General features: G+C 44.8%; 2 protein-coding genes across 12 annotated transcripts in view; both read left to right on the top strand.

Moving 5' to 3' along the window:
* LOC106560530 (microtubule-associated serine/threonine-protein kinase 2) overlaps positions 1 to 26537 on the top strand; it is a 329712-nt gene that overhangs the window by 67954 nt on the left and 235221 nt on the right. For all 11 annotated transcript variants that reach the window (XM_045687861.1, XM_045687862.1, XM_045687859.1 and 8 more), the window contains exons 2-3: positions 6395 to 6536; positions 6662 to 6807. In XM_045687861.1, coding sequence (XP_045543817.1) covers positions 6395 to 6536; positions 6662 to 6807 — 288 coding nt within the window. The remainder of the gene's footprint in view (positions 1 to 6394; positions 6537 to 6661; positions 6808 to 26537) is intronic.
* LOC123724416 (uncharacterized) lies at positions 13465 to 25615 on the top strand. Its single transcript, XM_045687872.1, has 2 exons — positions 13465 to 24815; positions 24848 to 25615. The coding sequence occupies exon 1, from the start codon at positions 14932 to 14934 to the stop codon at positions 15904 to 15906; it is 975 nt and encodes a 324-aa protein (XP_045543828.1). The 5' UTR covers positions 13465 to 14931; the 3' UTR covers positions 15907 to 24815; positions 24848 to 25615.

Here is a 26537-nt window from a genome sequence, read left to right as displayed (position 1 = left end):
GCAGGAAGGAGACACTCTGCCAGGAACCAGTGATGAGACCACTCACTACGGAAAACATCTGGACCAGAGGAAGGAGGTGAAGAGGAGGAGTCATTCAACGCCTCAAAGGAGTAACGTGAGCCAAGCGTAAGGAGCTTTCACTGGGGAGAGAGAAAGTGAGAGAGAAAGAGAGGGAGAAATAAAGAGGGCGGGAGAGCGTGTGCATGTTAACACTAGCTGCTGTTGGCTCCAGTACCCTCCTATACAAAACCTCCTGGGGCTAAAGGACATATCCAACTACGCTGGTTTACACACTCAAATCCCCTGTTAAATATCCAATGCTCTTAAAAGCTGATTGTAAAGGTAACTGCCAAAATTAAGGAAACACTTTAGTAAGTGAGGGATACAAAGTATATTGAAAGCAGGTGCTTTACAAATGCCCAGTTGTCCATTATATTGGGTACCATGGCTAGAAGAAGAGATCTCAGAGACTTTGAAGGAGGAGAGTCCCAAATTAGCACAGGGGGTTTAGTGTGTGTGTGTGTGTGTGTGTGTGTGTGTGTGTGTGTGTGTGTGTGTGTGTGTGTGTGTGTGTGTGTGTGTGTGTGTGTGTGTGTGTGTGTGTGTGTGTGTGTGTGTGTGTGTGTGTGTGTGTGTGTGTGTGTCAGTCAGTCATGCAACCCAATTACACACTTATGGGAGATTCTGGAGTGGCGTCTGAGACAACGTTTTCCACAATCATCAACAAAACACCAAATGATATAATTTATTGTGGAAGAATGGTGTCGCATCCCGCCAATAGAGTTCCAGACAGATGTGGAATCTATGCAAAGGTGAATTGAAGTTGTTCTGGCGGCTCATTGTGGCCCAAAGCCTTATTAAGATACTTTATGTTGGTATTTCCTTTATTTTGGCAGTTACCTGTATGTGTTCATTTCACAGCTTTTATTTTTCCTCAACATCTCAAGCCTGACTATACCACCTAGGTGTGAAGGAGGGAAATGCAGTGGTGGAGGCACTGAACATACTGTACATGAAGCTCTCCTCCCCGCTTCCTGTTCCTGCCTGCTTGTCTGTCTCTCACCACAGCTCGAGCTGATTATCATACCCAACCCTTACTTTCTTCAGCCACAGTCCCTGCACCTACCCTCCTTCCTCTGGTCCTGTCTGGTGCTCGTCTCTCTGTCGGGACCTGACCAGTGCCTAGCCTGCTGTCTGGCCTGGGGCTCCATGGCTGGATGGAAATGCTGCCCTAGGGATATTGCAGTATTACTGAACAGGGAGACCTGCTCTGATTCTGTCCCATCATGCACAAGGAAATGTTAGTCAGACTGGTGATGTTTCATAATGTGCCTTTGTTTGTTGTGAATTACGAAGGCCATACAATAGCTTGTTGTTGGAGTCGTAGATAGACACAAATTCAACTATTGAATGGCGGGTGTCAGTGTGTTTTGTTGCAGATGTTTATATATTCCTGTGTGTGATGCAGTTGTATTCCTCTGGGTTTTTCTGTGATTGTTAGGATTAGAGCCCGGCCGATATGGGATTTTTGGGTCTGATACCGATACTGATTTTATGGGTGGCAAAACTCTTTTTTTAAAGGTGGAATAAACAGATCCTCTAAATCAGTGGCCACCAACCTTTTCTGAGTCAAGATCCCTTTCTGAGTCGAAATGCAAGCCGGGATCTACCGTTAATTTTTGTTGTTATTATTATTAACATGACTTAAAAAACGTAAGCCTATGCAACATTCACAAATTAAAATTCACCAATTAAAAATACTTCTGTAGCATATTAACGATGTTTAAATTGCACTGCCAATTTTGTTCTTCTCAGACCATTTTGAAAAAATGTAGGTAAATAATCATACTGGTAATAGATCATTTGTTTTATTACTTGTGAGTCACAGCTGAGTGAGCATAATACAGTGAGGGAAAAAAGTATTTGATCCCCTGCTGATTTTGTACGTTTGCCCACTGACAAAGAAATGATCAGTCTATAATTTTAATGGTAGGTTTATTTGAACAGTGAGAGACAGTATAACAACAAAAAAATCCTGAAAAATGCATGTCAAAAATGTTAGAAATTAATTTGCATTTTAATGAGGGAAATAAGTATTTGACCCCTCTGCAAAACATGACTTAGTACTTGGTGGCAACACCCTTGTTGGCAATCATAGAGGTCAGACGTTTCTTGTAGTTGGCCACCAGGTTTGCACACATCTCAGGAGGGATTTTGTCCCACTCCTCTTTGCAGATCTTCTCCAAGTCATTAAGGTTTCGAGGCTGACGTTTGGCAACTCGAACCTTCAGCTCCCTCCACAGATTTTCTATGGGATTAAGGTCTGGAGACTGGCTAGGCCACTCCAGGACCTTAATGTGCTTCTTCTTGAGCCACTCCTTTGTTGCCTTGGCCGTGTGTTTTGGGTCATGCTGGAATACCCATCCACGACCCATTTTCAATGCCCTGGCTGAGGGAAGGAGGTTCTTACCCAAGATTTGACGGTACATGGCCCCGTCCATCGTCCCTTTGATGCAGTGAAGTTGTCCTGTCCCCTTAGCAGAAAAACACCCCCAAAGCATAATGTTTCCACCTCCATGTTTGACGGTGGGGATGGTATACTTGGGGTCATAGGCAGCATTCCTCCTTCTCCAAACACGGCGAGTTGATGTCAAAGAGCTCCATTTTGGTCTCATCTGACCACAACACTTTCACCCAGTTGTCCTCTGAATCATTCAGATGTTCATTGGCAAACTTCAGACGGGCATGTATATGTGCTTTCTTGAGCAGGGGGACCTTGCGGGCACTGCAGGATTTCAGTCCTTCACGGCGTTGTGTGTTACCAATTTTTTTCTTGGTGACTATGGTCCCAGCTGCCTTGAGATCATTGACGAGATCCTCCCGTGTAGTTCTGGGCTGATTCCTCACCGCTCTCATGATCATTGCAACTCCACGAGGTGAGATCTTGCATGGAGCCCCAGGCCGAGGGAGATTGACAGTTCTTTTGTGTTTCTTCCATTTGCAAATAATCGCACCAACTGTTGTCACCTTCTCACCAAGCTGCTTGGCGATGGTCTTGTGGCCCATTCCAGCCTTGTGTAGGTCTACAATCTTGTCCCTGACATTCTTGGAGAGCTCTTTGGTCTTGGCCATGGTGGAGAGTTTGGAATCTGATTGATTGCTTCTGTGGACAGGTGTCTTTTTTACAGGTAACAAACTGAGATTAGGAGCACTCCCTTTAAGAGTGTGCTCCTAATCTCAGCTCGTTACCTGTATAAAAGACACCTGGGAGCCAGAAATCTTTCTGATTGAGAGGGGGTCAAATACTCATTTCCCTCATTAAAATGCAAATCAATTTATAAAATGTTTGACATGCGTTTTTCTGGATTTTTTTGTTGTTATTCTGTCTCACTGTTCAAATAAACCTACCATTAAAATGATAGACTGATCATTTCTTTGTCAGTGGGCAAACGTACAAAATCAGCAGGGGATCAAATACTTTTTTCCCCTCACTGTATATATATTTACTGGACTGATTACCTGCTTCTGATGGTCAGTCTGAGGGGGAGGCAGCAGCAGGGAGGCAGCAGCAGGGAGGCTGCCTCTCACCTGACTCAGCGTCCCTCCGCTCTCCCTCCCTCCGCTGAGAAAAGGGGGCATAGTCTTCCAGCTGATGGCTAACCTCAAGTCTCACTGCATTTCTGCCTCATGCACCAATTTATGTTGTTACTCCAATGACCAGAGAAGGTGAAATATTCCTCGATATTAAAAAAAGACAAGCCGCTTATAATAACAACGCTAGCTTATCGGTAACACTTTACTATACTCATTCACTGCAGTGCTGGTTGTAGCGTGAGGGAAAGTAGGGAGACGGCACAAAGTGTTGACAGTGCTGAATAACAACTTAAACATGAACTCACTCATAAAAACAGCAGCTCTTTGCTGTATTTGTTTTCTCTAGTCATGGTTCTAAGTTTTGAAATCTCACAGTATCAACTTTGCTGTGCTTTCGAGGCTTCTTTTTACAGTGTATGGCTGGAGGAAACTGCCAGCCATAGACCGAAAGGAGCGCTTGATTTGCTCTCTGGGCCTGCCGGGTAGGCAGAGTTCTATCTTCAGACACATGAAATGGTTCAAAATGGGAACACTTTGCCTTCCTGACGCTAGGGCTGCTGAATCAAGTCCACCCACTGTCAACAGTGTGGAATTCATTTAAAAAAAATAGGAACACAAGGCTTTATCGTAGTTTTTTTAGTTTTTTTATTTATATATTTGGTGATCGACTGGTTGGTGACCACTGCTCTAAATGATGACAAATTATAACGAAATATTACAATTAACATTATTTAATAACATTTAATTTGTGGTTTACAGGATATCCACCAAAAAGCAACTATGTCCTTTATAAATACGACAGTAAATACAAAACGTGTTTAGTTTACCTTCTTAGACACATCTTTAAGTTGTACCTATCTATAGCAGTGGATAAGAAGTATGCAAAAGTATTTGTGCTAAACCACAACAAGGGGTGGCTGGTTGAATTAATTCAACTCTATCTGAAACTGCACTGTTCACAAATAAGCATTGAATTGCAGCAACATGCACTTCGTAATGCCACGCTAGGTGTCAGCATCAGCATTTATCTTGAGTAGATTTACTACAGTGTTTACAACAGTCATAGATCATGTAAACAAACACTTTATGGCCTGGCTCTCCAACCATGTTCCTGGAGGTTTTCACGTAAACCGTTGTTGTAGCTGTCCTGATTCATCTTGTCAAGCAGCTAATTATTAGAATCAGATGTGCTAGATTAGGGTTGGAGTGAAAACCTACAGGACGTAGCTCTCCAGGAACAGAGTTGTACAGCCCTGCTTTATGGCAACCTCGCAATGAGAGTACATTATGACAAGTACAAGCATGCAGTTCATTACGACAATGTTTGCTTACAGAAACAATATGTACATTAAACTGTTATTCAATAAAACATGTATTGGCTATGCATTTCAACTGCAAATGGCATGCCCTGATGACTGAAAACGTTTATGCAGGCGACTGCTTGCCGCACTGGTGTTAGTCACACGTTCTAATTTCACTAGCTAGCTAACATTAGCTATTTGTCTCATCATTAATGCAAGCACCTGGCCTGAATGATACATCTGCGCCAACTTTCTTGCTTTTTGAAGATTGCATATTTCGGAAAACTAACTAAATAAGCCCACTGAGGGGTGGTGGTCTGACACGCCAGATGCTTCTGGAACACTCCTCCTTACAACGCCAGGGGTTGGTCTGGTGGCTGGGGAGAGGAAGTGACCTCAGCCAAGCCAGGTTTCCACGGTGACGGATGTTTCCGAGGCCATCGAAGCAAAACAAATAGGCCTGACTCATCTAACTGGCTGTACATCACATCCTCCATGTGCCTCTCTCTGGTGATCTCCGTTGGAATTGGTCTCAACAGGCAAAATCAATATTTCAGGAACTGTCCACCCCTTTACAACTGATTTTAAAATCAGATCTTCCTGTGTTTGTGCTTTAAACCCCTGTTTGATCAGTGTTTTATGGGATGTGTGTGTAGAGGCGCTGTTAGCAGTGGCTCCACTGTCTGTGTTTTCTCTGCACTCTATGGCCTTGCTGTGTCCAGGGGCCTTCAGGGGCCATTTACTGACTGACGGGTTTGGTTGGCCAAGGGCCTCCAGGGGCCATTTACTGACTGGGGTTTGGTTGGCCAATGGCCTCCAGGGGCCATTTACTGATTGGGGTTTGGTTGGCCAAGGGCCTCCAGGGGCCATTTACTGACTGGGGTTTGGTTGGCCAAGGGCCTCCAGGGGCCATTACTGATTGGGGTTTGGTTGGCCAGGGGACATTTAATGACTGACTGGGGCTTGTTTGGCGAGAGGCCATTTACTGACTGATGGGTTTGGTTGGCCAGGGGCCTGCGCAAACATCACATGAGCCAATACTGACTGACTGGGGTTTGGTTGGCTTTGCGGTGGTGTTACTTCACTGTTGAATAGCTACAGAGATGGATACTCACGTGGACTGGGACAGCTTACTTTACTTGTTGGGATTGGAGCTGAGTGTTTTAATAGGCCTGTCTTTTGTTCTCTTCTTCCTCTCCTTTCCTCCCTGTCTCTCTCTCCTTTCCCTCCCCGTCCTCTCTCCTTTCCCTCACTGTCCCTCTCTCTCCTACTCTCTCTCTCCTTTCCCTCCCCTTTCCCTCCCCATTATGCTCTCTCTCTCCCCGTCCCTCTTTCCTACGCTTTCTCTCTCCCTCCCCGTTCCTCTCGCTCTCTCTCCTTTCCCTCCCCGTCCCTCCCCATCTCCCTCTCCTCCCACCTCTCTCTTCGTCGCCTCTCCCTCTTTCTCTGCTCTTGTCTCCATTCTCCCTCTTCCCTTCCATCTCTCTCTCTCTCTGTAGAAGGAGTTTGCTGCGCCCCCTCCCCTGTTGTTCAGGAAGTTGAGTAACCCTGACCTGTCCCCCGCCGCCAACAAGACCAAACTACACCGACAGCTCAGCCAGGATGACGGCCGCGCTCGCCGTAGCAGCATGGCTATGACCGGTAAGAGAGAGAGAGACACACACACACACACACACACACACACACACACACACACACACACACACACAACGTTGAGCTGTTGTTCAGTATTTGAGCCTGGTTGTCTTGTTGTTCCTCCCCCCTAGGTAAGCAGCTCCTGCCCCTGTCCAGCAGTATGCAGGGTGGGGTGAGTCAGCTAGCCTGGCAGCCTCCTGGAGAACCCCCCAACAACCTGGTTCGCATGAGGAACCAGTCCCTGGGCCAGTCTGCACCATCACTCACTGCAGGACTGGTGTGTACACTGCTTCTTCTACTGCACACACACATGCATCAGACACACACACACACACACACACACACACACACACACACACACACACACACACATCAGACACACACACAACAAACACAGAGCAGACACACGCAGCAGACAGACAGACACACACACGCAACACACACACACACATCAGACACACACACAACAGACACACAGAGCAGACACACGCAGCAGACAGACAAAACACACACAACAGACACACGTATCAGACACACACAACACACACTCAACAGACACAACACACACAACAGACACACGCATCAGACACACACACGCAACAGACACACATACACAAACTATATTCATTCCTAGAGACACACAGTGATGACCTACTGACTAAATGATTCCTTGTTTATCCCCCGTCCCTATAAATCAATATGGATGAAGCTTTATATTAATCATCAGTATTTTATAACCAACCATTTGATTGCTCCACCTATGGTGGACAGCTCCATCCATCTAGCCAGGCAGTACACAGTGCTGTCCACTATTGCTCTTCCAGGCAGGGCAGGGCAGGGAGGAGCTGGTTGCTCTGCCCTCACTGACACCCACTAAGCGCGCACGCACACACACACACACACTACCCCTACAGTTGTGTGTGTTGCATCAATAGATTGTATGGTTGTTACAAGCTATCGCAGCACTAGGGCGACACCTAATGGATGTGTATGGAAGTGCTGGTACATTACTGTACCTCCATAAAATACTGTCTTCAGGTGTTCATTGCACCAGTAGATGGCAGTATTATCAAATCTGAGTTCTCAGCGTTGGGTTGTGTTGGCAGTATACAATCTATTACTGCATGTTGTTTGTAACTTCATTCTACACACCCACAGCTTTGTCTATAGTAAGCTGGTTCACAATAACATTACAGGGTGAATGAGAGGCTAGGGAAAGTTCTAGGTTTTGTCAAAACAAGGAATTAAAATGTTAAGTAGCTAACGAACGTCCGACGCAAATACCAACTAATGTTGTGTGTGATTGTTAATGACTTCGTCTGTGACAGGATGACAGTGATAACATGAGGAGTTGGGTTGTCACGTCTCACTGAGAAGCTGTTTATCAGATTAGTAAAACCGGTTCATTGTGCTTTGCGTGAATGACATAATAAGAGGCCTGCAAAAATAATTCACTTTTTTAATGTATCCACAGCTATTGCGTAATGCAGCCCACAGGAAATTGTGGAAGCGATTTCTAAACTGAAAATATGACCTGCAGAGTTATCTTAGACGAGCAAATAATCATAGTTTATTATATTTCTCATTAGCCAGTTTATTAAAGTTTTCCTCTGCTTGATATCAGACCCCATCCCCTTCCCTTCTCTCCTGGTTTGACCCCGCTCCCCTTCCCTTCTCTCCTGGTTTGACCCCGCTCCCCTTCCCTTCTCTCCTGGTTTGACCCCGCTCCCCTTCTCTTCTCTCCTGGTTTGACCCCGCTCCCCTTCTCTTCTCTCCTGGTTTGACCCCGCTCCCCTTCCCTTCTCTCCTGGTTTGACCCCGCTCCCCTTCTCTTCTCTCCTGGTTTGACCCCGCTCCCCTTCTCTTCTCTCCTGGTTTGACCCCGCTCCCCTTCCCTTCTCTCCTGGTTTGACCCCGCTCCCCTTCTCTTCTCTCCTGGTTTGACCCCGCTCCCCTTCCCTTCTCTCCTGGTTTGACCCCGCTCCCCTTCTCTTCTCTCCTGGTTTGACCCCGCTCCCCTTCCCTTCTCTCCTGGTTTGACCCCGCTCCCCTTCCCTTCTCTCCTGGTTTGACCCCGCTCCCCTTCCCTTCTCTCCTGGTTTGACCCCGCTCCCCTTCCCTTCTCTCCTGGTTTGACCCCGCTCCCCTTCTCTTCTCTCCTGGTTTGACCCCGCTCCCCTTCCCTTCTCTCCTGGTTTGACCCCGCTCCCCTTCCCTTCTCTCCTGGTTTGACCCCGCTCCCCTTCTCTTCTCTCCTGGTTTGACCCCGCTCCCCTTCCCTTCTCTCCTGGTTTGACCCCGCTCCCCTTCCCTTCTCTCCTGGTTTGACCCCGCTCCCCTTCCCTTCTCTCCTGGTTTGACCCCGCTCCCCTTCCCTTCTCTCCTGGTTTGACCCCGCTCCCCTTCTCTTCTCTCCTGGTTTGACCCCGCTCCCCTTCTCTTCTCTCCTGGTTTGACCCCGCTCCCCTTCTCTTCTCTCCTGGTTTGACCCCGCTCCCCTTCTCTTCTCTCCTGGTTTGACCCCGCTCCCCTTCCCTTCTCTCCTGGTTTGACCCCGCTCCCCTTCTCTTCTCTCCTGGTTTGACCCCGCTCCCCTTCCCTTCTCTCCTGGTTTGACCCCGCTCCCCTTCTCTTCTCTCCTGGTTTGACCCCGCTCCCCTTCTCTTCTCTCCTGGTTTGACCCCGCTCCCCTTCTCTTCTCTCCTGGTTTGACCCCGCTCCCCTTCCCTTCTCTCCTGGTTTGACCCCGCTCCCCTTCCCTTCTCTCCTGGTTTGACCCCGCTCCCCTTCCCTTCTCTCCTGGTTTGACCCCGCTCCCCTTCCCTTCTCTCCTGGTTTGACCCCGCTCCCCTTCCCTTCTCTCCTGGTTTGACCCCGCTCCCCTTCCCTTCTCTCCTGGTTTGACCCCGCTCCCCTTCCCTTCTCTCCTGGTTTGACCCCGCTCCCCTTCTCTTCTCTCCTGGTTTGACCCCGCTCCCCTTCTCTTCTCTCCTGGTTTGACCCCGCTCCCCTTCCCTTCTCTCCTGGTTTGACCCCGCTCCCCTTCTCTTCTCTCCTGGTTTGACCCCGCTCCCCTTCTCTTCTCTCCTGGTTTGACCCCGCTCCCCTTCTCTTCTCTCCTGGTTTGACCCCGCTCCCCTTCCCTTCTCTCCTGGTTTGACCCCGCTCCCCTTCCCTTCTCTCCTGGTTTGACCCCGCTCCCCTTCTCTTCTCTCCTGGTTTGACCCCGCTCCCCTTCTCTTCTCTCCTGGTTTGACCCCGCTCCCCTTCTCTTCTCTCCTGGTTTGACCCCGCTCCCCTTCTCTTCTCTCCTGGTTTGACCCCGCTCCCCTTCCCTTCTCTCCTGGTTTGACCCCGCTCCCCTTCTCTTCTCTCCTGGTTTGACCCCGCTCCCCTTCTCTTCTCTCCTGGTTTATCTTCTAGCATAATTACAGCAGCTAGGTAAAGAAACCTCTGTTAGATCAACTCCTCAGTAATAAGCTAGTCAGCTTCCTGTCTGTCTGTCTGTCTGTCTGTCTGTCTGTCTGTCTGTCGCACTAAAGAGGAGTTTGAATCTGTTTTATATATTTTAATTACATTAGTTATTCAGTTTCAGTAAATATGCCTATTTGTGAAATACCTGAACGTCTTTTCTCCTGTACTGTAGCTAATGACTATGAGATCGATGCCACCTAAAGCCTGACTGGCCCATTTAATATACTGTCAGCCTGATGTCATAGTCACATAAAGCCTAGATTGGCCCATTTAATATACTGTCAGCCTGATGTCATAGTCACATAAAGCCTAGATTGGCCCATTTAATATACTGTCAGCCTGATGTCATAGTCACCTAAAGCCTGACTGGCCCATTTAATATACTGTCAGCCTGATGTCATAGTCACCTAAAGCCTGACTGGCCCATTTAATATACTGTCAGCCTGATGTCATAGTCACCTAAAGCCTGACTGGCCCATTTAATATACTGTCAGCCTGATGTCATAGTCACCTAAAGCCTGACTGGCCCAGTTAATATACTGTCAGCCTGATGTCATAGTCACCTAAAGCCTGACTGGCCCATTTAATATACTGTCAGCCTGATGTCATAGTCACCTAAAGCCTGACTGGCCCAGTTAATATACTGTCAGCCTGATGTCATAGTCACCTAAAGCCTGACTGGCCCATTTAATATACTGTCAGCCTGATGTCATAGTCACCTAAAGCCTGACTGGCCCATTTAATATACTGTCAGCCTGATGTCATAGTCACCTAAAGCCTGACTGGCCCATTTAATATACTGTCAGCCTGATGTCATAGTCACCTAAAGCCTGACTGGCCCATTTAATATACTGTCAGCCTGATGTCATAGTCACCTAAAGCCTGACTGGCCCAGTTAATATACTGTCAGCCTGATGTCATAGTCACCTAAAGCCTGACTGGCCCATTTAATATACTGTCAGCCTGATGTCATAGTCACCTAAAGCCTGACTGGCCCAGTTAATATACTGTCAGCCTGATGTCATAGTCACCTAAAGCCTGACTGGCCCATTTAATATACTGTCAGCCTGATGTCATAGTCACCTAAAGCCTGACTGGCCCATTTAATATACTGTCAGCCTGATGTCATAGTCACCTAAAGCCTGACTGGCCCATTTAATATACTGTCAGCCTGATGTCATAGTCACCTAAAGCCTGACTGGCCCATTTAATATACTGTCAGCCTGATGTCATAGTCACCTAAAGCCTGACTGGCCCAGTTAATATACTGTCAGCCTGATGTCATAGTCACCTAAAGCCTGACTGGCCCATTTAATATACTGTCAGCCTGATGTCATAGTCACCATTACTCAATATGGTATGTTGGTGTCTTCCCTTATGTATGAATTGGCAGCCTGCTGTATTGGCTGGTGTAACATGAATTGGCAGCCTGCTGTGTTTGCTGGTGTAACAGCCGTGTTGTACCTTGTATCATGACACATATTAACGCAGTTCACATGACAGGTGTTTCTGTCTTCACTGGTTTGGTCAGGTACTCGTTGAATACCCTCTCATACAGTACAGAGCCCTGATGAGGGGAGATGGAGGCTCTGTAGTCTGGTCTCTGGTCTGGTCTGCACTCTTCAGGAAAACAACCCTGGATAGCCAGATGGTGTTTAACGCCAGGCTTGTGTGTGTGTGTGTGTGTGTGTGTGTGTGTGTGTGTGTGTGTGTGTGTGTGTGTGTGTGTGTGTGTGTGTGTGTGTGTGTGTGTGTGTGTGTGTGTGTGTGTGTGTGTGTGTTTTCATGAAAAATACACAATACATTACCTATAATTCCTAGAAAATGACCTGGTAACCAATCAGAGTGCCAGGTGGCTAGAGAGTGGTCTAGAGGCTTTAAGATTGTCCCCAGAGAGCAGCATCTGGACAGGATGAGGATAACACTCGCACACTCACTGATTCCTCTGAGATTTCTCAGTGCTTTTAAAGTTTTTCTCTGGCACCCATCAGAACATCTAAGCTACAGCACACGTCACCATGCAAGGCAGGACATGTTGACAGCATCCCTTATAGACTAGTAGGTGAATGACTGTGAAATCCAGCGAGGCTATTTGTTTCAGTGAACACTGTTTACAGCACGTCCACACGTGTTCATTCTGTTGACTCAACACCCAGTAGCTTCCAAGTCGAGCTCAGTTTCTGTTTCCTGAGTTTAAGATAATGTGGGTATAATATCAGCTGAATAATGTTAGGTTGATGAGTTAGTGAGAGTAAGCCCAGACATTAACGCAGTGACATGCTATTTGCATTTGTATAAAAGGGAAAGGCTTAGCTGCAATGGGAGCTAGGGGCTCTTTAATCTCTCCCCAGCTTCATCATTAAAACACACTCAGTCTGCCACAGGAGACGAGCAGGGCCTTTTAAAACGTGAGATCAGAATTCAAACATGGGAAAAAAAACAGTCTGTCTGCCTTATTGTCATCGTTTTACTCACTTGGAAATTACCATTTCCTTTTCACTTGCAGACTTAAATAACCCTGTGTCCTCTTTGGTTTGCAAAGACGGGAAAGGTCAAGTGCCTTAAAACGGGAAGGCTGTTTTCCTTTGTGAGGCGTGGTGCATAGAACCACTTTAAAGACCTCTGGATGAATAGTAGAGACTGGTATTAACGTCATCCTGCCATGGCTGGAACACACTCTGGAGGATGACTGACAGCTGGGATTGCGCTGGGCTGTCTGTGTGGACTTGTCTGTCACCTCACCAAGGCTGTCTGTCACCTCACCAAGGCTGTCTGTCACCTCACCAAGGCTGTCTGTCACCTCACCAAGGCTAATTCTGTGCAAATGTACTTGGCGAGTAAAGGTAATTCTGATTCTGAATTAACACACACACACACACACACACACACACACACACACACACACACACACACACACACACACACACACACACACACACACACACACACAGAAATTGGTCAAGGGCAGATCTCTGTATTGTATTTGTAAAATGACACCCCTAAAGAAAAAAATAGAAAAATTCAACACAACTTCAAATGCTAGTCTATTCAAACAAGATCAATTTCAGACTTACATAAAGGACAACTTATTTCTCTCAGACTTACATAAAGGACAAGTTATTTCTCTCAGACTTACATAAAGGACAACTTATTTCTCTCAGACTTACATAAAGGACAACTTATTTCTCTCAGACTTACATAAAGGACAACTTATTTCTCTCAGACTTACATAAAGGACAAGTTATTTCTCTCAGACTTACATAAAGGACAACTTATTTCTCTCAGACTTACATAAAGGACAACTTATTTCTCTCAGACTTACATAAAGGACAACTTATTTCTCTCAGACTTACATAAAGGACAAGTTATTTCTCTCAGACTTACATAAAGGACAACTTATTTCTCTCAGACTTACATAAAGGACAAGTTATTTTCTAATAAGACTTCTCTCACTTACATAAAGGACAACTTATTTCTCTCAGACTTACATAAAGGACAAGTTATTTCTCTCAGACTTACATAAAGGACAACTTATTTCTCTCAGACTTACATAAAGGACAAGTTATTTCTCTCAGACTTACATAAAGGACAACTTATTTCACTCACATTCAAACCTTTGATTGAGGAGTTCATGAAGACTTCTACCAGAATGAGCTGACTGTGCTGATGATGCAGTGTGTGAAATATACATGAGACCATGATGAATAATTACTGTGAATAGGAGTCTAAACGGACATGTCTCCCAGTCCAAGGACAGAGTGACACAACTGAACATGGTAGACAACATTATGGCACGTCAGACCTGTCTGTGTCTCTCCTCTTGTTTGTCTAGGTCTGTCGGGTTTGTTTCAACGTTAGACTGTCTGTGTCTCTCCTCTTGTTTGTCTAGGTCTGTCGGGTTTGTTTCAACGTTAGACTGTCTGTGTCTCTCCTCTTGTTTGTCTAGGTCTGTCGGGTTTGTTTCAACGTTAGACTGTCTGTGGTTGTCTTTGTGTCTGCTGCTCTGCCTCTCTGTGTGTTGCAGTGACTGTTGTGTCCCTTTTGGGACTATTGCCAGAGGGCCCTGTTTGTTCGAGTCGGTCTGTCAGATGAAAACAGGCTTCTCCAACCTCAGCACTAAATAGCCTGGCTGGCCAAAGTCTGCTGGAGGGGAGTGATGACTCACACTTCCCTCAAGGTTGCAGTGCCCGCTCACAAAGAAAAGAGATGGGAATGGAGTGAGATGGAGGGAAAAACATTTCTTCTCCTTTCTGCATCTCTTTCTGTCTGTTCAATTCTCCTTGTCTTCTGGTTGTCATGTTCATAATTCATAGCCAAAGGAGGAAAGCGTGTACCTGTTGTCACCTGGTGGAAGAGAGGGGCTGAAGATGGCTGCTTTCAGCCCAGATAGATGACCAAGGTGCTGTTCAGGGGACACAGGGATTCCTGTGTCTTAGTCCAGCCCCCCTGAATGCTAAGCTAGCCATCGTTGTTGGTCAGTCAAGTGACATGGGTCAGTGAACAGGCTGGCTTTGCACGTATTGGCGTGTGAAGTGTGTTCTTTGCGGCAGTGTCCTAGCTAGCTGCAGCATATCCTCTTATGTAATCTACTGCAGGAAGGCACAGAGAGATGGTAGGCTTTACCACAGAGAGAGGGCCTGCCATGCATGCCAAGACGGCATACCTTATCTCCTAGGGATGGGGTAAAAATCGAGTTATATATCGGGATATTATTTTTGACAATATATAATTTTGACAATATTGCAATATTATTTTTGCGCTAGTTTGCTGTACACTGCACCAAAACGCCAGTATTTTTCCTTAATAGCTTGTTCTCCATCTTAAAACTTAAATAGGGAGCCAGTTTGTTTTCAGCATTTTTATTTCCATGACAGATCAAAACTAGTTTTCTCATGACTCTCTCTTATCCCTCTGTAGCAGACATATAATGAGCAATATGTTTGAAACATCGAATTGCAATAAAATCACAGTATTGAATCGCAACATAATCGTGAGAATTGGCGTACATATTGCATCTGCACCTCAGTATTGTATAATGCATCTGCACCTCAGTATTGTATATTGCATCTGCATCTCAGTATTGTATATTGTATCTGCACCACAGTATTGTATATTGTATCTGCACCTCAGTACTGTACTGTATATTGTATCTGCACCTCAGTACTGTATATTGTATCTGCACCTCAGTACTGTATATTGTATCTGCACCTCAGTATTGTATATTGTATCTGCACCTCAGTATTGTATATTGTATCTGCACCACAGTATTGTATATTGTATCTGCACCACAGTATTGTATATTGTATCTGCACCTCAGTACTGTACTGTATATTGTATCTGCACCTCAGTACTGTACTGTATATTGTATCTGCACCTCAGTACTGTATATTGTATCTGCACCTCAGTATTGTATATTGTATCTGCACCTCAGTATTGTATATTGTATCTGCACCTCAGTATTGTATATTGTATCTGCACCTCAGTATTGTATATTGTATCTGCACCTCAGTATTGTATATTGTATCTGCACCTCAGTATTGTATATTGTATCTGCACCTCAGTATTGTATATTGTATCTGCACCTCAGTATTGTATATTGTATCTGCACCTCAGTATTGTATATTGTATCTGCACCTCAGTATTGTATATTGTATCTGCACCTCAGTATTGTATATTGTATCTGCACCTCAGTATTGTATATCGTATCTGCACCTCAGTATTGTATATCGTATCTGCACCTCAGTATTGTATATTGTATCTGCACCTCAGTATTGTATATTGTATCTGCACCTCAGTATTGTATATTGTATCTGCACCTCAGTATTGGATCATGAGGTCCAATTCCCGTCCCTATTATCGCCCCACAGAGAATCTTTCAAGTCAGAGTAGGACAGAAATCTAATCTGTGTTTTCATTGTGGAATGAAAGCAAGAGAATCATGTTCCAGAACCACTGATTATAATATGATGAATGGTTTACTTATATTATGTAATAGTTGTTTCATGTTTTCAAATTGTGTTAAGTCACTTTTTAAGGTATTTACTGAGGTGTTGCTCTGATTGGTAGTAATAGTTATTGCTGTTTGGTCTTCTCAGGGTTCATGACTGTGGTCAAAACACTCACATTTGCGACCCTTTGACTTGGCAGTGCGACAACCAGCATTTATTGGTCGCTAGAGTGCCAGTGATTTATTTTTTTATAGCTGGTCAGGTTGGTTTTTGGTTCACAATTTACATGTTTTATTTTATTATCATGATTTATTCAAACAGCAATGGGTTTGCAGAAAACAACAACAAACAGGTGAAGTTTTGGTTGAATCTTGGCGATGTGCAATTCGGTCATCATGGGCTGTTTGAATGAACTTTTCTAAAGGGTTTCCCCAAAAAAACTCCTAATTTAAGTATTGACTGAAAATCAGGCCTACCTGGCAGAGTGATATCATGTTGATTTGTATAAATCGCGGGGCATTTGTTTTGCAAACTCTGCCATCACATGTAGCCTACACTGTATATTGTACAGTACAAAACACCGCTAGCAGGTCTCTTGCTAGGTGCTCAATTTGTATTTATTTTTGTTTAACTAGGCAAGTCAGTTAAGAACAAATTCTTATTTACATTGGTGGCCTACCCCGGCCAAACCCTAACCCGGACGATGCTGGGCCAATTGTGCGCCGACCTATGGGACTCCCAATCACGGCCGGTTGTGATACAGCCTGGAATCGAACTATGGGTCTGCAGTAACGCCTCTAGCACTGAGATGCAGTGCCTTAGACCGCTGCGCCACTCGGGAGCGAATTAAAGGGAAGCTACACTCTCCAAAATATATTTTGGGGATCATTCTGACTTCAAATGTGTTCTCCTGATGTGGTTTAAGCATCATTGTGGACTTAGAATGTACATTTTTGTAGTTTTTCTACATAAAAAAAGTGTGATTTGTTTATGAAAACCTGGAAAAACAGAACCAGAAGTGCGGAATTTACCAAAACTTAAAACTGATTTTATAAAAAAAAATATATAAATAAATGTGGAACTCAGTCGGGGTCTCAACTTTCTTTTGTGAGGTAGAATACACAAGGTACAATTTTGAAATTTGATTGTGCATTAACAGTTTTTCCTCTTGTTTTTCTCTCACTGATATTCACTCAATAAGCCCATGTCAGCTAAAATGTTATTTGATTGGAAAGTTAGTCTAGTGGCCATCTATCATGGTCAAATTAGAGCCTGATGGGCCCCATTTGATTTTGTTAGTCAGTTAGTCTCACTCAGATATCATATTAAAAATGTCACACTTTTCTCTCCGCCCCATGGCAAAAATGAACTTTAAAACTTAAAAATGTTTTCTCTGGGGGGGCCCCCCTCATGATGATTTCAAAAATGTTTGTGGCTCCCACCCCCATCAGTTGCCCATCCCTGCTGTAGGCAGACAGTGGAAGCCAAACCAACCACGTGACATCACGCTAGTGTTATTACTAGATGGGTGTGCCGTCTGCCATATGGAACCCTATCTGGTTCTGTTTAGAATGTTCAGCACTTTTCTCAGTCCAGTTCTTTCTCTTCCTCTGAGGTCTCAGTAGGATTTTAGAGGCTCTGTAAGAGAATGCGCCATGTAACTTCATCATCCACAGACACAGTCGACTAAAGAAAACGTTTCTGTCCGTCTAGCCCTCACTGTGCTCTGTGTATGATGTCTACAATAACGCACGTGTTCTCTCTGAGACGTTAAATTATAATAACTTATGATCTAGGAGGTCATGACTGTCTCACACAGCACTTGATCTTATGATTGTCATCCATGTGTTAACCCATACCACTATAGCATGGCCACAGTGTGTGAACAGTGTGTGATCTTATGATTGTCATCCATGTGTTAACCCATACCACTATAGCATGGCCACAGTGTGTGAACAGTGTGTGATCTTATGATTGTCATCCATGTGTTAACCCATACCACTATAGCATGGCCACAGTGTGTGAACAGTGTGTGATCTTATGATTGTCATCCATGTGTTAACCCATACCACTATAGCATGGCCACAGTGTGTGAACAGTGTGTGATCTTATGATTGTCATCCATGTGTTAACCCATACCACTATAGCATGGCCACAGTGTGTGAACAGTGTGTGATCTTATGATTGTCATCCATGTGTTAACCCATACCACTATAGCATGGCCACAGTGTGTGAACAGTGTGTGATCTTATGATTGTCATCCATGTGTTAACCCATACCACTATAGCATGGCCACAGTGTGTGAACAGTGTGTGATCTTATGATTGTCATCCATGTGTTAACCCATAGCACTATAGCATGGCCACAGTGTGTGAACAGTGTGTGATCTTATGATTGTCATCCATGTGTTAACCCATACCACTATAGCATGGCCACAGTGTGTGAACAGTGTGTGATCTTATGATTGTCATCCATGTGTTAACCCATACCACTATAGCATGGCCACAGTGTGTGAACAGTGTGTGATCTTATGATTGTCATCCATGTGTTAACCCATACCACTATAGCATGGCCACAGTGTGTGAAAGTCCCTCCACCCTGACCTTCACATCAAAGATTAACATCATTATGTGTCATCAATGGAAGTGCTGGCTATTTGAAGAATCTGTTTAACCCTGTTTTGGTTACTACATGATTCCATGTGTGTTATTTCATAGTTTTGATGTCTTCACTATTATTCTACAATGCAGAAAATAGTAAAAATAAAGAAAAACCCTTGAATGAGTAGGTGTTGTAAAACTTTTGACTGGTAGTGTATATAGACAACTCAGGACATTCCCACGGATTGCTTAGATTGTTTTCATCACTGAGACATTCCATTCATTCCTTGTTGTTTTTTATCCTGAGTGGACATCACAACCCATTTCACAGCCTACTTTCACAGTCACTTTAAGATCACCAGCCAGGGCTGCAGTGCAGAGCGTTAGACCAGAGAGCATTGAGAATCAGAGGCCTACGTCCCAAGTGGCATCCAATGAGTTTGTGGTCAAAAGTAGTACACTATATAGGCTCTGGTCTAAAGTAGTGCACTATATAGGGAATAGGGTACCATTTAGGATGCAGAGCAACTCCCTGCTTTGGTGTTAAAGTCAAAGAGAGATGGTCAGGTTATATCTAATGGAGTCCTTCCTTCCTCAGTGTCCATGTTTTGACCGGAATCCCAGCATGAGACGCAGCATATTGAGCCAAGAGGAGCAATCTGATAGTTGATGGGGTAAACTAACTCCCATCTGTCAGCTTTTCACAGGAGAACCCCGACACCAGGGATTTTGAGATGAGGGCCAGTATAAAGAATTGATGTTGTCTCTGTGAATGATTTCTGTAAGACAATCCCTTGTTTAGTCTTTAATATTGCTAGACTAGCTTATTTGGTCAATCCATTTGGTTGAGTGGATTTTGAACTGTTTTCTTAAGTGAGATCCCCTGACTGTCTCCTCTCTCCATCTCCTCGCTCTCCTTTCCTCTCCTCTGAGAGAGCAGACTGACGGAGAGGGGTAGAGAGAGGGCAGCCTCTCTTGCCCTCCGAGCTTCTCTTTTTATCCTTCCACCGTCCGCCCTTCTCCCCTGCGTGAGTTTGTTATTAAACCCAGAACAGATAAATATATTCATTCTGTCCATCACCTCTCCCCATTCCTGCATGTTTTGAACTATATTATGGCGAGACGCTCTAGCCGAGTCCTTGAGAATCAGTCTGCATCCCAAATGGTAACCTGTTCCCCTACATAGTGTACTACATTTGAACTGGGCCCATAGGGCTCTGGTCAAAAGTAGTGCACTATATAGGGAATAGGAGAGGGGGGGGGGGCGTTTTGGACGCACACTCTCCCTCCTGAGGTGATATATTAGATCTCGCTGGTGAAAATCAAAACAGTGTCTGTAACATCTCAGACTCCACAGGTGTGATACGAGACTAAACAACCAGACACAATCTCCTGATCTCCAGAGGCAAACAACAGCAGCATACAGGGCATTCTTTTCACCACAGAGAACAAAAGGCCTTGTTTGTACTTGAGACAAAGATAACTTGGTATGTTTGTGTGTCATCATGCCAGTTCTTATTTAGATTCACTATGCGTTGCCGTTTGTCGCCTCTGTCCTGATAACTTCAGAATATTTGTCTCTCCTCATTTGTCTGAGATGTGACCTTTTTAGAATATTTCTCAGGGTGGCAGAACTCAAACTCTAATTGGTGGAAATGTGAGTGTTCTGTGAGCCGAGGCCCTGGGCTGGGGGTCAGCCATAACCACTGCTGTTATTACCAGGAGCTTCTGCATATCCCTCTCTCTCATTTCCTCTTACATTCCCTCATCCCCCACCGCTCAGTGACTTTTACCCAGGCGCTCGCTTACAACTGAAATAAGGGCCTTAGCTTACCGGCCAAGCATGGCCAAGTAGAAAGGGGAAGAGAGACAACATGTTATTTCCTTTCCACTGCTTATAGAAATGTTATTCTCCTTAATTCCGTTGGCTAAAGGTTTCTTCCATCCAGGCTTTGGAAACTAATGGGCAGATTTGAGCTGTTTTACTTCCACTCTGCTGTAAGTCAATATTTAGTTAATTACCTGGGTCTCTGAGACTGATGCGCTCTCTATCTTACCATCCACCCCCACTGGTGCAGTTTGCCTGCTTGACTGACTGCGTTCAGATAGCAATTAAGATGGGTATGAAAAATTAAAGACGACTGCTTGAGATCAGTGCACATTTGGAGCAACGGGAGGAAAACAAAGCACACCATCATTCATGGCTCCAGGCAATGCATTTTTCTGAAATAATTGGTGGATGTGGGTTGTATTGTGCCTTGTGTTTTCTTTATTTTTTCCTTACGCCCACTCTCTCTAACACAAGGAAATGGCACAAGCAGAGATGAAGACTTCAATGGATATGTGCACTTTCTCCTCCAGGAAAGCCATTCTGTCGGTTCCGCATTTTGAAGACGACACATTAAAATAAGGAAAAGGGTGGAGGGGGTGCTGAAGTAGCCTAGCTGATGCCTTTAAAAAGCAACAAATCCCTTTGAAAACAGCCTATGTGGTATCGATATGAGAAACAGTTATTCTAGTTTCAAAATTTACTACAAAGTGTGAGTAGGATCATTTTGGTCATAAAGTCAGTCTCGTCTGAAACGGAGTTTGGAACATGTGTGCGTCACAACGGGTAAAGGAAGGTTGGGTTTTGATTTGACGATGTCCGTTAGCCCACTAACATGGAGTGAACAGCTGCAGTGATTACTGTCTATCCAATAGCACAGACCTGCGAGGCAGACCTGCGAGGCAGACCTGCGAGGCAGACCTGCGAGGCAGACCAGTGAGACAGCAGCTCCCCAAAAAAATGTACTGCACCAAAGGCCTTAGTTAGATGTAAAATTGTGCAACTAAAACATCCTCGGCAAAAACATCAATTAATTACAGATTTTTTGAGTTATCTTAGATTAATTCTGGGGACTGTGAGGAAGTGAAATAGGCTTTTGCGTCTACAGTGTCTCATGGGGGACAAACCTCATTAACCAAAAGCTGAATCGGTTAGGAAACCAAGACCCAAATGTTGTGTTTTCTAATGAGCAACAGAAAAACACACTTGCCAATTGGTTTGTTCAGTGGCTCTTTAAAGTCTTGTTTTTTTAGGTGACATTTAAGAGAATAATGAATATTGTAGGTTTAGTAGCCTATTCCTCTTCTACCTCTTCAATATTTAGTATTATGTACAGCTGCAGTGCCACAGGATTTTCAACCAAAGGCTTTCTTTGGGATTCATAATTTTCCTAATATGATTACTTGATGTCAGTAGCATCTGATTGATTAGGTCCATAGAAATAAGAATGGATAGAAAGGGCATCTCCGTTCAAGTCAATGATGGCATAATGGGTGGACTGGCGGCCATTTTGACTGTATCCATTTCAGCGTCTTTCTTTTTCCCAGCGCAGTTAAGCCAAAACCACGCCCTGTTATTCCGAGGCGTTCTACAACGTCAGGAAGTGAATCACGTAGCGCAAAATTTCAGTCACTGATTAATAACATTTGCCCTTGTATTTCAAGATTGAAAAATATAATAACATAATGTTGTGGACCGAGCTAGCCGTTGATGCCGCTTAACGTTCAAATACAGATTCAATGGCTGTAGCATAGCGTATTCGACTGAATGATTAGCTAATAAATATTTGAACAATTATGAATAATAAACATATGCTTTTACCTGATAATAGACTACTAATGATAATATAACAACTTCATATACTGAGCTAGTAACGTTAAGTAGCCGAGGTCAACTTAGCTGACCTTCAAATGAGGGAATTCAGCAGAGTTCTGAGACATTTTTACAACTCAATGAAACTCTGAAAATAAATACATGGACAAATGTTACCAAACATGACAATAACAGGCCTGCATTACGGTAGGCAGCTAATTTGTTAAATTACACTTTCCATCCTTACCTTGGAAGGCCACTGTCTCTGTGCTGATCGCCTGTGAGTGAGACAACGCTAGCTAGCCAATGGGAGCGTCCTCTGAATAACGGGGCGTGGTTTTGGCTTAACAGCGTTGGGGAAAAGAAAGCCGTATTTCAGAAAGTAAAAGCATTGTACCCATCAGTCTGTGCTGTGATTTGTTGAGTCAACTCAACTGATATTACAAAAAATACATTCCATTGCATGAGCCACATCAGTTAGCATCATTTGAATGAACATTCTACATTACCATGGCAACCCAGCATCAGTTGATAGAACATTCCAAAATACCATGGAAATTATTGCATCACAATACCAGGCAGCGATTGCGAGTGTACCCATGAGTTACCAGTTTACCAATCAATTACCAGGGTTAGAGGTTCCAAGCACGTTCTAGTCATTTTTATTTCTATGATTAGGTCTACATGTAAAACAATAGCCCTTTGAGGCACAGCCCTTAGTAATAGATTCAGTAGATTTCTCTGTATTGTGGTGACCTGTGATGGTAGTAATAGCCAGTAGGCTTCTATTCATGTCTCAGACATTCTACCGTCTACTTTCTTACTTTAACACACAGTGGTTCAGTCATTCCCTCACACCATCCCCAGCTGTTCCATAATGGCCTGTCCACTCTGATTGAGACCATTGAACAAGGTGGTGGGTGGTTAGCTAGGGAGAACAGTGTTTTACTTTGCTTACCTATTAAGTTTTGTTTTTGCGCTCTCTCCCTCTTTCTCCCCCTCCCTCCCCCCTATCCCCTCCTCCCGGGTCTTGATGTTTTCCCCTGTGGATTTCTCACCCAACATGGCCGCAGCAATGTTGACTGTAGAGGTCTGTGTGTGGGCACAGTTTCAAGTAGCATCTTTGGTAGCTAGCTGGGACTAGGAGGCTTGTCACATAATGTGCCAAAGAACCATCCATCCTGCTTCTGTTTAACATCTCTGAAGGGCATGCTATGAAAGGGCTTTGATTTAGCGGACGTTAATAAGGAGTAGATCTCTCTCTGTTTGTACAACTCTGTGATGGACAATGGGATTCCACATTAACTAGGTATCCATTCAAGTCCTTAGGCTTTGAAAACTCTAGGTCATGCAGACCTATTACATTGTAACTTTGCATTTCATGTTAAATTAAAAAACCTCTCCAATTAGCCTGTTAGCTTATCGGCTAGGCTTGCTCTCTGCTTCTGTTCTGCTGTGTTCTGTGTGTTTGAAGATGAGTGTAGAACAGAACAGAGGGCCTGGCAGTGCCCTTGGGGAAGAAGGACTGAGTGTAGTAGTCACACAGTCAGGCTCACCTGCTGATAGAACACTTGGCTTCAGACCCATCTGGTTCCAGGTGTAGAGGCTACAACATCCATCTGGTTCCAGGTGTAGAGGCTACAACATCCATCTGGTTCCAGGTGTAGAGGCTACAACATCCATCTGGTTCCAGGTGTAGAGGCTACAACATCCATCTGGTTCCAGGTGTAGAGGCTACAACATCCATCTGGTTCCAGGTGTAGAGCCTACAACATCCATCTGGTTCCAGGTGTAGAGGCTACAACATCCATCTGGTTCCAGAGGTAGAGGCTGCAACATCCATCTGGTTCCAGAGGTAGAGGCTGCAACATCCATCTGGTTCCAGAGGTAGAGGCTACAACACCCATCTGGTTCCAGAGGTAGAGGCTACAACACCCATCTGGTTCCAGAGGTAGAGGCTACAACACCCATCTGGTTCCAGAGGTAGAGGCTACAACACCCATCTGGTTCCAGAGGTAGAGGCTACAACACCCATCTGGTTCCAGAGGTAGAGGCTACAACATCCATCTGGTTCCAGAGGTAGAGGCTGCAACATCCATCTGGTTCCAGAGGTAGAGGCTGCAACATCCATCTGGTTCCAGAGGTAGAGGCTACAACACCCATCTGGTTCCAGAGGTAGAGGCTACAACACCCATCTGGTTCCAGAGGTAGAGGCTACAACACCCATCTGGTTCCAGAGGTAGAGGCTACAACACCCATCTGGTTCCAGAGGTAGAGGCTACAACACCCATCTGGTTCCAGAGGTAGAGGCTACAACACCCATCTGGTTCCAGATGTAGAGGCTACAACACCCATCTGGTTCCAGATGTAGAGGCTACAACACCCATCTGGTTCCAGAGGTAGAGGCTACAACACCCATCTGGTTCCAGAGGTAGAGGCTACAACACCCATCTGGTTCCAGAGGTAGAGGCTACAACACCCATCTGGTTCCAGAGGTAGAGGCTACAACACCCATCTGGTTCCAGAGGTAGAGGCTACAACACCCATCTGGTTCCAGAGGTAGAGGCTACAACACCCATCTGGTTCCAGAGGTAGAGGCTACAACACCCATCTGGTTCCAGAGGTAGAGGCTACAACACCCATCTGGTTCCAGAGGTAGAGGCGGAAACAGAAGACCAATGGCCAGATGATAGGGCACACAGCTGTACCCGAGCCCCTGGCTTCAGGGCCCGTCTCGCCCCGTTTCTCTCATATAGATCGATAGATGACTCATCCAAAGATTTTTATAACTAAACCAAGATAGACCACAGCTTGTTGTTTCCAATGAGAACAAATGAATCATGAGTCATAGTGTAAAACTGTATTGAGATCAAATGTTTTATCGATGAGAAAATTTGCAGATTGTCATCCAAAATCAATCTCGTTCCATCTTCTCCCACTGTGAATGACCGTTACTGACTGGTTACTGACTGGTTACTGACTGGTTACTGACTGGTTACTGAGACTAAGTGGATGTTGGAGCTAGTTACTGGTTACTGACTGGTTACTGACTGGTTACTGACTGGTTACTGAGACTAAGTGGATGTTGGAGCTAGTTACTGGTTACTGACTGGTTACTGACTGGTTACTGAGACTAAGTGGATGTTGGAGCTAGTTACTGGTTACTGACTGGTTACTGACTGGTTACTGAGACTAAGTGGATGTTGGAGCTAGTTACTGGTTACTGACTGGTTACTGACTGGTTACTGACTGGTTACTGACTGGTTACTGAGACTAAGTGGATGTTGGAGCTAGTTACTGGTTAGGTTCCATGTCTGTATGGTTGGAGTGGTACCTTAATGAGGTATGGAGACTGACCTGATCTCTCTCTCTCTCTCTCTCTCTCTCTCTCTCTCTCTCTCTCTCTCTCACACACACACGCACGCACACGTACACGCACAGAGCTGTATCCTTCCCCCCTCTTAGCCACATCAGCCATGCCTGCGCAGGTCTTCCTCCAGTCAGCCTGGCTGCAGTGTTGACATGGCGTCAAGACGATGCCACTCCTGGATTCCATTCCGTTGCCTAGGAGTGCTGAGAACATGTCTTATCTCTCCGCCTAGCACCCCACACGGCACGCACAGACAAAAGACACCACATGTCGCCTTGACAACTGTCAGAAGGATTGTTATAAATGTCTGTTGTCTCTCTGTGAATTGATTCCCTTTTTTGTTTTTCTATTTTCCTCTTACCCGCTTCCTGTGTCAGCTCGAATCAGCAGCAGGATCTGTCTTTGTTTGGCTCGTGCCTGACTGGCTGTTTTGGGAGCTGGTCTGTTTAATATAAACATAAATGTAGTGTTGAAGCCTGTTGAGAGCATTGATTGCGTTCTCCCTTCCCTCCCCATTGGTACTACTGTAGGCTATCTTTCTCTATGATCTACAGTGCATTCGGAAAGTATTCAGACCCCTTGACTTTTTCCACATTTTGTTACATTGCAGCCTTATTCTAAAATTGATTAAAAAAAAATATTCCCTCATCAGTCTACGCAAAATATTTTGCAAATGTATATATAAGAATAAAACAACGGATACATTTATTATAAGTATTCAGACCCTTTACTCTGACACTTGAAATTGAGCTCAGGTGCATCCTGTAGCTGTGCAGTGACGCTCCCCATCCAACCTGACAGAGCTTGAGAGGATCTGCAGAGAAGAATGAGAGGAACTCCCCAAATACAGGTGTGCCAAGCTTGTAGCATCATACCCAAGAAGACTCGAGGCTGTAAGATGCTTCAACAAAGTACTAAGTGAAGTGGCTGAATACTTATGTAAATGTATGATATTTCATTTTCTTTATATAACTT

This window comes from Salmo salar, chromosome ssa10 (genome assembly GCF_905237065.1).
Source record: "Salmo salar chromosome ssa10, Ssal_v3.1, whole genome shotgun sequence".
Classification (NCBI taxonomy): domain Eukaryota; kingdom Metazoa; phylum Chordata; class Actinopteri; order Salmoniformes; family Salmonidae; genus Salmo; species Salmo salar.
The sequence above is the reverse complement of the archived record's forward strand: the minus strand, read 5'-3'. Positions and strand labels throughout refer to the sequence as shown.

What these genes read in the sequence shown, in the direction of transcription:
- LOC123724416 (XM_045687872.1), top strand. Translation starts at nt 14,932, where the DNA reads ATGAGCAATATGTTTGAAACATCGAATTGCAATAAAATCACAGTATTG.